The 10,827-nt window shown below is 68.2% G+C and overlaps 3 protein-coding genes across 3 annotated transcripts in view; 1 reads left to right on the top strand and 2 right to left on the bottom strand.

Annotated features, from left to right (window-relative positions):
• Positions 1-2,610, bottom strand: part of PFL1_05604 (uncharacterized protein) — a gene marked incomplete at both ends in the record, with an annotated part of 4,050 nt that extends 1,440 nt beyond the window's left edge. Inside the window, 2 exons of the mRNA XM_007883139.1 lie at positions 62-2,080; positions 2,239-2,610. Coding sequence (XP_007881330.1) covers positions 62-2,080; positions 2,239-2,610 — 2,391 coding nt within the window. The remainder of the gene's footprint in view (positions 1-61; positions 2,081-2,238) is intronic.
• A 2,212-nt stretch (positions 2,611-4,822) lies between these two features.
• On the bottom strand, positions 4,823-8,238 carry PFL1_05603 (uncharacterized protein; the record flags this gene model as incomplete). Its single annotated transcript, XM_007883138.1, has 2 exons — positions 4,823-7,525; positions 7,639-8,238. The coding sequence occupies 2 exons, from the start codon at positions 8,236-8,238 to the stop codon at positions 4,823-4,825; spliced, it is 3,303 nt and encodes a 1,100-aa protein (XP_007881329.1).
• A 1,529-nt stretch (positions 8,239-9,767) lies between these two features.
• Positions 9,768-10,724, top strand: PFL1_05602 (uncharacterized protein; the record flags this gene model as incomplete). Its single annotated transcript, XM_007883137.1, has 2 exons — positions 9,768-10,087; positions 10,178-10,724. 2 exons carry the CDS (start codon positions 9,768-9,770, stop codon positions 10,722-10,724), a joined length of 867 nt encoding a protein of 288 aa, XP_007881328.1.
• Positions 10,725-10,827: the final 103 nt, after the last annotated feature.

The raw sequence follows: 10,827 nt of genomic DNA, 5'->3' as shown, positions 1-10,827 counted from the left end.
CGTGTGCCTTGGCAGTCTCGGGGCGCCCAATGTCTTGCTGCGGCCCACGCGGCCTGCCCACGTCCGCCCGTTGCGTACCCTCTGCGGTGTCACCGTCACCTTCGCTGCCACCGCCGCCGGCGCCCGGTGCGTTGCCCTCAGCTGCTGCGGCTGCTGCCGCCGCCTGCTGGTCCATTTGGCTTGCCCGCCCCGCTACCGACCCTGGATCCTGGGTGCGGAAGCGGGGCCTGGTCAAAAAAGGGTTCAGGTTGCTGCCGGGTCGCCCGTCGTTGTCGCCGTCCATGGCCTCAGCCTCGTCGTCGAGCGCGTCGATGACGGTGCGGGCACGCACGCCGCCTTCGGTCGGCTGAATCGGTGGCGGCGCCGGCGGCTCCTCGCCCGACTCGAGCGCCTCTCGCTGCAGCGCCTCCTGCTCCTTGAGCCAGTTCGGCAGGCTGCTCTTGGCCCGTATGCTCGACGAACCGTGGTCGGCATCGCCCGCCTTGCTGTACGGATAGGAAGGCTTCGGCGCCACGGTGGGCGGGATCCGTTTGCCGTTGGACGCCACTGCCACGGGCGCCGCGATTGAGCCCCCTGCCGCGCCCTCGCCATCGAATCGGCTCAGCTCGGACCCTCTGTGGCCGTCGGTGGCCCGACCGGCCTCGAGCGTCGAGCCCGAGCCGCGGCGGTGGACCGACTGGACGTCGCTGATCGCCTTGCGCGACTCTGCGCCGCCCGCTCCGCCTCCATCGGTGGTCGTCCCGCCTCCCGTGCCGGCGGCGGCGAACGCCTTGCTGCCCGAGACCGACCTCCGCTTGGCGTGGTGCTGTGGCGGCGGCAGGACCTCTGGTGGCGCCGTCTGGCCGTTGAGCAAGCGCGGCTTCTCCGAGACCGGATGTCGCGAGCTGGAGCTCTGCAGCACTGTGAAGGTCTTGGGCGGCAGCGCCTGCTTTGCCTTGCGCACTTCGCTGCTAGCGTTGAGTCCCGCCTGGATGAGCGGGCTGATGTGGCGTGGAGGCAGCGGCGGCGGATTGAGCGCGGGCCGCGGCGGCAGGGGCGGCGATCCCATGAGTCGGTCGAGTCGCTTCGAGCGCGACGAGCTCGCCTGCGATGACGCGCCGTCGTCGGCTCCTCCACCCGCGACTGCCGACGTGTCGACCACGAGCCGCGGCGGGAAAACGCCATGCTGGGCCGCCGAGGGCGTGCCGTTGCGGAAGGGGTTGGAAGCGGGCGAAGACGCGCGCACGGGCGTGGGCTTGACGAGCCGCGGCTTGCTCTGCTTGAACGGGTTGGGGGCCGGATCGAACCCACGCAGCGGCTGCGCTGCCACCGGCGACGACGAGGCAAAGCCGGGAACGGCTGCACTGTCGCGGAACGGATTGGCGCTGGCGGATGGTACCGGTGGTGCGGGGGCGGCGCCAGACTTGGTCGAATGCTGATGATGATGATGCTGCTGACGCGACGCAATGCTGTCGTAGTGGATGTGGGGCGCGGCATGTTTCGGCTTGGGCGCCACCAGGACGGGCAGCGACGGCTTGGCAGGCACGGCGGGAGGCATCGATGGGATGGCAGGGGCAGCCACGGAGGCCACGGCGTTGGCAGACGACTCTTGCGCAGTCGGCTTGGCCGCCAACGCCGGCGTCGCCGAGGCGGACGGCACCTCTTCGCGAACTGGCGTCAGCAAGGGCTTCGTCTCCGGCTTGGGCGGCGGTGGCGCCTGCTGCGGTTGCTCAGCTTGCTGCGGTTGCCGCTGCTGCTGCTGCTGCTGCTGCTGCTGCGGTTTCAGCAATGTTGCCGAAGTCAATGGCGTACCACTGCCAATGGCAGCGGCCGGAGCCGCCGTCTGGCTGCGTGGCGCGGGCGATGCCTGGAAAGACTGCGGGCTGCCAAAGGTGGCGGCGTGGGCGCTCTGGGGCGTCGTGATGAGCGCTGGCCGCTCGCTGCGCTGCTTGCTGTGGCTGATGCGGGCCGGCGAGGTCTGGGTAAAGAGGAGCTCCTTGGTGGCGGTCCTGCCCTGCTGCGCCCACGAGACGAGGCGGAGCATGGCGAAGAAGTGGCCCGATGCCAGCCCACGCGGCGTCCTCTCAAAGAGCGAAAGGATCTGTGGCAGCAGCGCGGCGTTGCAAGAGCGAGAGCGAGAGCGAGAGAGAGAGGGGTATGAGTTCGGGTCAGCGGCGTTTCAGTCTTTTGTGCGAGAGCGCCCGACCGCGAGAGCTGGGGCTTCGACGCTCGCCGCTGCCAGGCAACGTTGGTATTCACCTCTAGCTCATCTTCGAGGTTGAGGCCACACTCGTCGCGCAGGTAGCGCAGGCCGTCGGCCTCATCGACCAGGCCGGGCTGCCCGGAGGCGGCAGGCTTGATGCTGGCAAAGCTGGCCGTGTACACAACAAACTCGGGCGGCGAGAGGGCCGACTCGTCGAGAAAGGCGCGGCGCAGCGACGAGGCGGCAGCCACCGTGTTGATCGAGGCGGTCGAGATGTGGCTGGCGGGCGAGTTGGGCATGGCGGTCGCGGTGTTTGATGCTGCCGCTGATGCGGCGGCGGCGGCCATGGTATGGGAGAGGCCCTGAAAGGAGGATGAGGACGGGCCGTTCAAGGTCGTGGGCGACCGGCCGTTGGCAGCCGACGCCATGGGGGGCGCGCGAGGATCAAGAGGTCGCCGGCGGGGAAGTGGTGTGGACGACGACGTTGCGATGGTCGATGGTGCGCAGGGCTGCTGGTTCAAGGACCTTGGCAGGCCGGGCGAAGAGGGCACGGCGCAGAGACGGGTCGGCAGCAGTGGACAATGGCGTGTCGAGGCCCCGAGCAGGTGCGAATGCGAGTCGTCGGCGGCGCGAACACAAGATGGAGCGTCTATGGGTTGTGCAGGTAAGGGGAGGTGTTCCGCCGGATGCGAGGCGTGTCGGCAGCAGGCGGCTCCTTGTGTGAATCGGTTGGCGGGGGTCAGAGAATGCTGCGATAAGAGGCGGCGCGCTGGGAGGACGATGGACGGAGGGTCCTAGCAGATACAGTTAGGGCGCGTGGCTCTCGCGGTTGATGGCGATATAGCCAGGCTAGTGGTACGCGATCAAGACGTGTGTGTGTGCATGTGTGTGGGTAGCGCGGGTGCTGCGAATGAACGAGGCGGGCCGTGGTCGGGGTCAAGGGGCGGACGCGAGGACCTAGAAGATGTGGGCGAGGTGGGGCTTGAGGATCCAGCGGGCGACTTGTCCTGCGACGATGATGATGACGACGGCGACGACGACGACGACGAAGGGAGCGACTCCCGCAGTGGTAGTAGTGTGGCGGGACGACGTGATCACGCGCGGTATGGAAACGAGCGAGAGAGTATGAATCGGTGGATGTGGGGCGGGAGGGCGGTTGTGCGGGCCACGACGACGCGGATGGAGGTCGGGAGCGACGAGGAGGAGTGCGAGCCAAGCGGCCAAGCCGGAAGGGGACGATGACGAGCGCCCAAAACGCAGAAGCAGCAAGCCAAGCCAGCAGAGTCGCCGCCGGAAGAGGCAGATGATGGTCGGTCGGGGCGGGCTGCTGGCCTGCCGGCCTGCCTGCCTGCCTGACCAAAGAAAGCCGGCCCGATTGGAAAATGCCGTCCATCCATCCCATCTCTGAGCCGCATTCAAGATTTCGACCAACGCGGCAGGCAAGGCAGGCCGGCCAGCGCCAGACCGACTTCCGCGGCGAAAGCAGAGGCTAAGCAAGCAAGCCCAAGCAGGCCACCTCTTGGCAGGGGCACGCGCAGAATCCGGCAAAAAGTTGCCGTGCATGGCCGCCCCCCTGCCTTGTCGACCTCGTCTGCTCGACCACGTCCGCGGCTCGACCGCACGCCGCTCCCTCTTTCAAACGAGGCAAGCCTAGCCCCCCGGCGACCATCCATCCCAACGACGTCGTTGTTGGGATCCGCACAAGGTAGAGGCTACCTGGAGCAAGGCAGCAAGCAGCAAGCGGCAAGCGGCAAGCGGCAAGCGGCAATCTGCTCCCGCAACGTCGATCCGTCGCCGGCAATTGTTCCCCCACCTTGGCCCCTCTCTCTGTGTTTGGCGCACCCCTCGCTGCCGTAATAGGCAGGCCGGATGGAGATCGACAGATGGATGGATGGAGGGACGGCCGCATCGCAATGGATCTCGAAGGGCCAGGTCGAGGGGCGAGGGGCGAGGGGCGAGGACGCTTCCTTCGGAAAGAACGGGCCAGCAGGGCAGCGCGGCGCAGCTCGGGCCAGGTTATTTTCGGTCGTCGGGGCGAAATCCATAGCCAGCCATCTTCTCCCCACGCCAGAGTGGCCGGCACGGCACGGCGCGGCACTTTACGCCAGGGATCCTGACGTCACTCGGTGGACAGGGTCGCGTCGGGCGGGGCCAGGGCGCGCATCCATCTGCATGCACTCACTCTTCTCGGCCCTCGCTCGGTCCCGTCGTCTTCGTCGTCGTCTTCGTCGTCGTCTTCGTCGTCGTCGTCGTCGTCGTCGTCGTCGTCTGCCTGCGACGTTGCCCCCATCGCTCACACGCTCTCCTGGACGCTGGGCCCACCGCGCCACGCACACCACCATGCCATTGTCCAGGGACACCCGTTTCGCTTGCTGCCTCGTCTGGGCCAATGCCGAAGAAAAGAGAAAGAGATACGATGGTGGGGGAAGCGGCCGCTTGTCGATCCGTGCGTCGATCTCGAGTCCCTCGGCTGCACGTGCGGATCCTCGGGTCAGGCAAGGCCGGCCGCTCGCACCGGCTTCGACACGGCGAAAGCGACATAGTGACCGGCCAACGAGCATCGACGTCGACGTCGGCGCCGAGTGGATCGATCTTCGCCTCCTGCAGCAGAGGCCGGGCAGGTAGGCCATCCTCGATTGCCTACTGCTGCTGCTGCTGCTGCTGCTCTCCTCCTGCTGCCTCGGCCTCGACGGGTACCATCGACAGGTCCGTGGCCGCCGGCGTGGCGGGCGGCGTGATCTCGGCCGACTTCATCTGCGCCAGCGCCGGCCTCGCCCCCGCCGCCTGCATGCCTCCGTGGGTGGCCGCCTGCATCTCGAGCGCCTGCGACGCCGCCGAAAAGGGCACGCTGCGAGCCTTGGGGCCCGCCGCCTTGAGCTGCTCGACGTGCACGTCGTCCGAAAGCGAGTGGGTCCGGTTGCGCCGCTGCGTCGCCGCCTGGCCCGCGCTCGCCGTCGCCGTCGTCGTCGCCGACGAGACTGCGGGGCCGCCGCCACCCGCGCCCGCGCCATCGGCCGAGGCGTCGGACGCGTTGGCCGCGCGCCTGGCGTCGCCGCCGAACTGCGTCCGCTGCTCGGTAGGCGACATGGCGCCGCCCTCGCGCATCAGCGCACGCAGGTCCTGGTTGCTCCGGTTACGCTTCTCGGCAAACGTCTCGAGGCTGCCGAGACCGCCGCCGCCGTGGACGCTGCCGCTCCTCGAGCGCGACTGCGACCGGCTCCGGCGCCCCTTGCCGTGTCCGCCGGGCGTCGAGGGGCTCTTGGCGCCGCCTCCGAAAACGAGGTTCTGCGGGTTGAGCAGCGAAAAGACGGCCTCGTAGTCGCCCTCGTCGCGCTCCGAGTCGTCGTCGCTGTCGCCCTCGGTGGCGCTCGAGTAGTCGTCGGCGTCGGCCTCGATCTCGTCGTCTTCCAGCACGGCATTGTCGCCGCCCGCGCCTGCGCCTGCCCCCGCCGACGACGCCCGCAGCTCCTCGGCCGTGATGGCGCGGCGCGTCGACGAGCCCCGACGTCGGCCCCAGCCAAACAGCCGCTCGTCGACCCACTGCAGCGGATGGGCCAGGACGTCGGCCGACTTGCCGCTGCGCCGCTTCTGCCGCCACAGCAGCGCCTCGCGGCCCGTCGACGGCGGCGCCTCGGACGCCGGCGTGAGGCGCGTCTCCTCAAAGTCCTCCCACACCTGCGGCGCCAGCTCGTCGATGAGCGTGTGCATGTCGGCCGAGATCTGCGCCCGCGTGCGCTGCAGGTCGGCGATGACCTTGTGGTTGCCCGGCAGCAGCGAGACAAACAGCGGCGGGAGCGACTTGTAGATGTCGATGCCCACCTCGCCAAACTTGAGCGCAGAGTAGCTCATCGTCGGCAGCACCGTCAGCGCGTAGAGCGGCATCAGCAGCTGGTGGCGCGCCGGCAGCCCGTGTCGGTGGGCAAAGTAGGTGGCCAGGCCGGCGTAGAACGAGTAGAGGACGGGCGCCACGCCGAGCGACACGAGCACCTTCCACGTCGCCAGCACGTCGCGGCCGGCGATCTTGACCTGCGACGCCGCCAGCGCCTCCTTGGCCTTGCGGTGGCTGATGAGCTTGGCCAGCACGATGATGGGCGAGTTGAGCACCGCGCCCGGCAGCGCCAGCCCGCCCCAGAAGCCGAGCAGGCCGAGGCGGTAGAAGAGCAGCCCGAGGCTGCGCCAGCCGGCGCGCGTCGCCCGCTCCACCTGGTGGTCGCGCAGGCCGGCGTAGCGCAGCCGCTTGTTGTAGCGCAGGATGTCGTCCTTGAGCTTCATGACGCGCGGCTCGTCCTTGAACTTGAGGTAGCCCATGATGAATTTGCGGTTGAGCTCCACCGTCTTGCCCAGGCTCAGCGTCTGGCCGGGCGCCTTGTACAGCCGGCGGCCCGCCTGGACCACCATGAGCGTCTCGTAGTCGGGCGCCCGCAGCGTGACGCCCTTGAGGCCGTCGTAGACGATGTCCATCATCTCGCCGACGGCCTTCTTCTTGCCGTCGCCGCCCTCTTCGAAGCGCCCGACCAGGTGGCGCGGCACATCGATCGGCGAGCCAAACTCGACGACGGCACGGCTGCGGAACTTGTGCGGGTGGAAGTAGGACATGCCGACGGGCACGATGCGCACGTTGAGCTGCGGGTTGGCCGACATGGCGCCGAGCGCCATGATGACGACGCCCGCCTTGAGCGGCAGCAGGTCGGTCCGGTCGTGGCTGCCGCCCTCGGGGAAGATGCCCAGGCAGCCGCCCTCGGCCAGCTTCTCGTAGACGCTCGAGTACATCTGCGTCTGGTCGACAAAGGGCAGGCACTGGTACTTGCAGCCGGAGCCGCCGCCCGCAGCGCCCTTGGCCTCGTCGGCCGACGACGGCGAGTCCTTGCGGCCGCGATCGGCGCCGCCGCCGCCGCCGCCCTTCAGTGCCTCGATGGCGCGCGGGTCCTTGAACTCCTTCTTGATGCGCAGCTCGGTGTCGCTCACGACCTCGACCACCTCTGCGCACGCGTAGCCGGTCGACTTGGGCAGCATGATCTGGCCCTTGGGCACGAGCTGCGAGGTGAAGGCGGTGCCGTGGCCGATGAGGCGCAGCGGGTCGCCCGACGGGTGCGCCGCCACGGTGCCCTGGCCCGCCTTGGCGCTGTCGGCCGCCCGCGCCACGGGAATCGACTGCATGATGCGCGCCGCCGCGCCAATGAAGCGGCGCTTGATGCTCTTTTCGGCGATGAGGAAGGCGACGCGGCGGCCCGAGGCCCTACGCACCTCGGACGCCAGCAGCAGCGGGTCGAGGAACTGGTTGTGGTGGGGCGCCGCCACAAAGATGACGGGGCCTTCCTTGGGGATCCGCCATGCTGATCGAGGCTGTCAGAGGGGCGCAAGAGCGAGCAGAAAGGCGGACAGGTCAGCAGCCGGCCAGAGAAGGCCCAAAGGGGAGGCAGAGGGCAAAGGAAGAGGAGCGGAGGCTGGCTACGCACCCGGATCTCTCGGAAAAAGAGATTAATGATGATCCTCCAAAAGAGGAGGGCAATGTCGAAGGCGATGTTGGACGCCATCAGGTTCTGCGCTCGAAAGACCCGACAGATGACTCTGGCGAACAGCGAAGGGACAATGCGGTGGAGCGGGACGGGGAGCGATCGCAGGAATCGGTCAAAGTCGCGCAGCGTGGCCACGAAGCGCGGGGAGTCGCCGGGACGAGCAAAGGGCGAGGCGCCGTTGCCGAGTCGCGCGGGCGGATGCTGACGTCGCTGTCGAAGGCCGCCAGCGGTCGGGACCGGGTTGAGCGCAGGTGGTCTCGCCGAGGATGCTGTTGCAGATGCCGCGGATGGTGCCGCTGCTGCTGTTGCCGTCGCCTTGCCGTTTGCGGTGGCTGCGACTGGTGCTGGTGCTGGTGCCGGTGCTGCTACCGCTGCGGCCCTGGCCTCGTCGATCGACTCGGAGAGGGGACTCTGGTAGCCAGACGGCAGGGGTGATCTGGCCGTGGCGCCGTTGTTCGTCGTCGTCTCGTCGGCCGCCGTTGGGAGCGGTTTGGAGATGGGGACAGAGGAGCTGGGGTCCGCGCCGGATTCCGAAGGCATCGACAGAGGTAGCCAGATGGGTCGCAGAGTGCCGCGGGTAGGCACGCGGGTCGAGGTTGAGTGGTAGACGGCGCTGGCTAGTCGGACGCGAAAGGTGAGACGGCCGCCGCGATGTCGTCGTCGTCGAATGGAAGACGATGAGGAGGAGTGGTGAGGGAGGAAGAAGAAGGATGACGAGGAGAAGGCGCAAAGAAGAAGAAGAAGAAGACCGGATCTCCCCCGAGCAGGGAAGAACTGAAGCGGGCCGGGTCGGGTGGGTCAGGGGAGCGCAGCGGTGGCCTAGCCTGGCCTTGCTTGGCGCTCGGTCCGGGTCAGGCGGACGAAACTCGGTCCAAGGCGGAGTGGCGTGTGTAGCTTGTGGGCGGCGATTCGAGAAGAAGGGCGAGCAGCTCAGGCGGTGGTGGTGACGGATAGAGTGAGGCTGATAGGGCAGGCGAGGGGATCAGATGTGACGCAGGAAGAAGACGTACGGCTGCGCGGCCTGCGTGCGTGTTGGATCGATTTGGGGGATCAGCTCGGATTGGGCCCCAAAGGGGTCGCGCCGAGGCCTGGCTGGGGGGCCCTGCGTGTGTGGCCCCGTTGCCTCGCCGCCTCGCCGCCTCGCCGCCTCGCGCCTGCCATCTGTTGCTGGCCCCCGCCGCCGCCGACGGCCTCGTCGCCGTACGTGTGCTGACTCCGGCTGCTTGCTCCTGCTGACTGCCGGCCATCAGCGACGACGAGCGAGCGCACCTAGCTGTTACCAACGTCGCCGGGCTGCTGGCGATTCACGTTAGAAACTCTTCTGCCAGGCCGGTCGCACCGGGACCATGCCAAGTCGTCCCGAGTTCGCCGCCGCCACCACCACGCACCGCGCAGCGTCGAAACGACGACAACGCCGCCACCACCGCTGTGAGAGCGAAGAGAGGGTCCGCGAGCGTTCGCGAGAAGCTCCGGCGAGACGCTCCGCGCCTTTGCCTCCGCCCGCCAGCCTCTCTGCTAGCTGGGCTTGGCTGCTGCTGCGCGCGTGCGTGTGTGTGCGTGGCGGCCTGGAGGCTTGCCTCGCCTGCCGCCCAAAGTTCCGTTTCATGGGGCAGAGGCGGGCGGACTGCTTCTGCCGGTGCCTGACGCTGGCTTGCTGGCTGGTGGCCCGTCCGCCTGCCCGCGCCCGACGTCGTGTGCCTCTCGGGTCGGCCTGCGTCCCGGCCGGGTGCAGCAGCCGGGCCAGCCTGGGAATTCGCCTGCCTGTCTGCTGTGGGGCAGAAGAGGCCCTGCCTGAACCCTGGACCCGGCACTCTGAGACCGAGAGGCCGCCGGACGGATGCATGTTCGATTCCTCCACACTGCATCGTCTTTTGGGCTGGCGCTGACTACAACGCGCCGCGCCGAACCAACGCGTCGTGGGAGTGCAACCTGCCGGGCAGCTCTGGCAACTCAACAGGCCCCTTTTCCCGGCCACCACCAACCACCACCGACTCGACCTCCTCTCCTTCCACCCGGCAGCCACAAAACTGGCCGCCTGTCCGCAAGTACAACAGTCGGCAGCAACATCGATGACGTCTCCGGGCGGGAGCAGCAGCCTCTCGGCGCCGCTGCGCATGACGGTGATTGCAGCTGCGACGATGACCAACGGGCTGGGTGTCGCAGGCGGCCTTCCCTGGAAGCTCAAGGGCGAGATGGCCTATTTCCGCAAGGCGACCTCGACGACCTCGACGGCGGCGGTGCGAGAGCCGGGCGGAGAGGGGCAGGAGCAGAGGAACGCCGTCATCATGGGGCGCAAGACGTGGGAGAGCATCCCGACCAAGTTCCGCCCGCTCAAGGATCGCGTCAACATCGTCGTGAGCCGCTCTCAGACGGAAGCCGACCTGGGCATGTGAGTGGACCGCCTTGCGCGCGCTCCCGATGGGCCGAGCCCTCTCGTATCCTTTCGCTGACCGGGACGCACCCGTCGCGACGAACGCAGATCCAACAAGGACGATGCCTGGCTGTTTCGCTCCATCGAAGAGGCGGTCCGCTACCTCCGGACGAGGACGACGGCGGATGGAGCCGCTTCAAGCGAAGCAGGCCCGCAGGTCGACCGGGTGTTTGTCATCGGCGGGGCGCAGCTCTACGCCGATAGCATGGCAGATGGCACGCCCGAGCGGCAGCGCCTTTTCGTCGTCGACCGCCTCCTCATCACGAGGATCCTCCGGCCGCTGTATCCGGAGTGCGACGCTTTCCTCCCCGAGTTCCGCGATGCCGATCAGGTCCAGCAAGACGCCAGCATCCAGGCTCAGGCTCAGGCCCAGGCCCAGGCCCAGGCAGCCGCCGACGTCGACGACAAGCCGCAGGAGGGCTCGCTCCGCCCGCTCGACCAAAGACGCTGGGAGAGGTCGTCGGCCGAGGAGCTGCAGCGGTACCTGTCCTTTGACCCGTCGCACGACGGAGGCAAGCTGGGCCGCCCGGGCGACGCCGTCGAGAATGAGGCCGACGTCTTCTACCAGTTTCAGATGTGGACCAGAGCATCGTAGCAGCTCTCGCGAAGGCAATTTACAGGGATGACAAGGAGCGCCGGGGGCCAGGCTTCAAAAGGAGTGTGAGTGCGCCCGATCAGGTAACGAGGGAAAGGTTCGA

This window comes from Pseudozyma flocculosa (assembly GCF_000417875.1).
Source record: "Pseudozyma flocculosa PF-1 unplaced genomic scaffold scaffold00020, whole genome shotgun sequence".
Taxonomy (NCBI): domain Eukaryota; kingdom Fungi; phylum Basidiomycota; class Ustilaginomycetes; order Ustilaginales; family Ustilaginaceae; genus Pseudozyma; species Pseudozyma flocculosa.
Note: the sequence above shows the minus strand (reverse complement) of the source record. Positions and strands in the feature narration are given on the sequence as shown.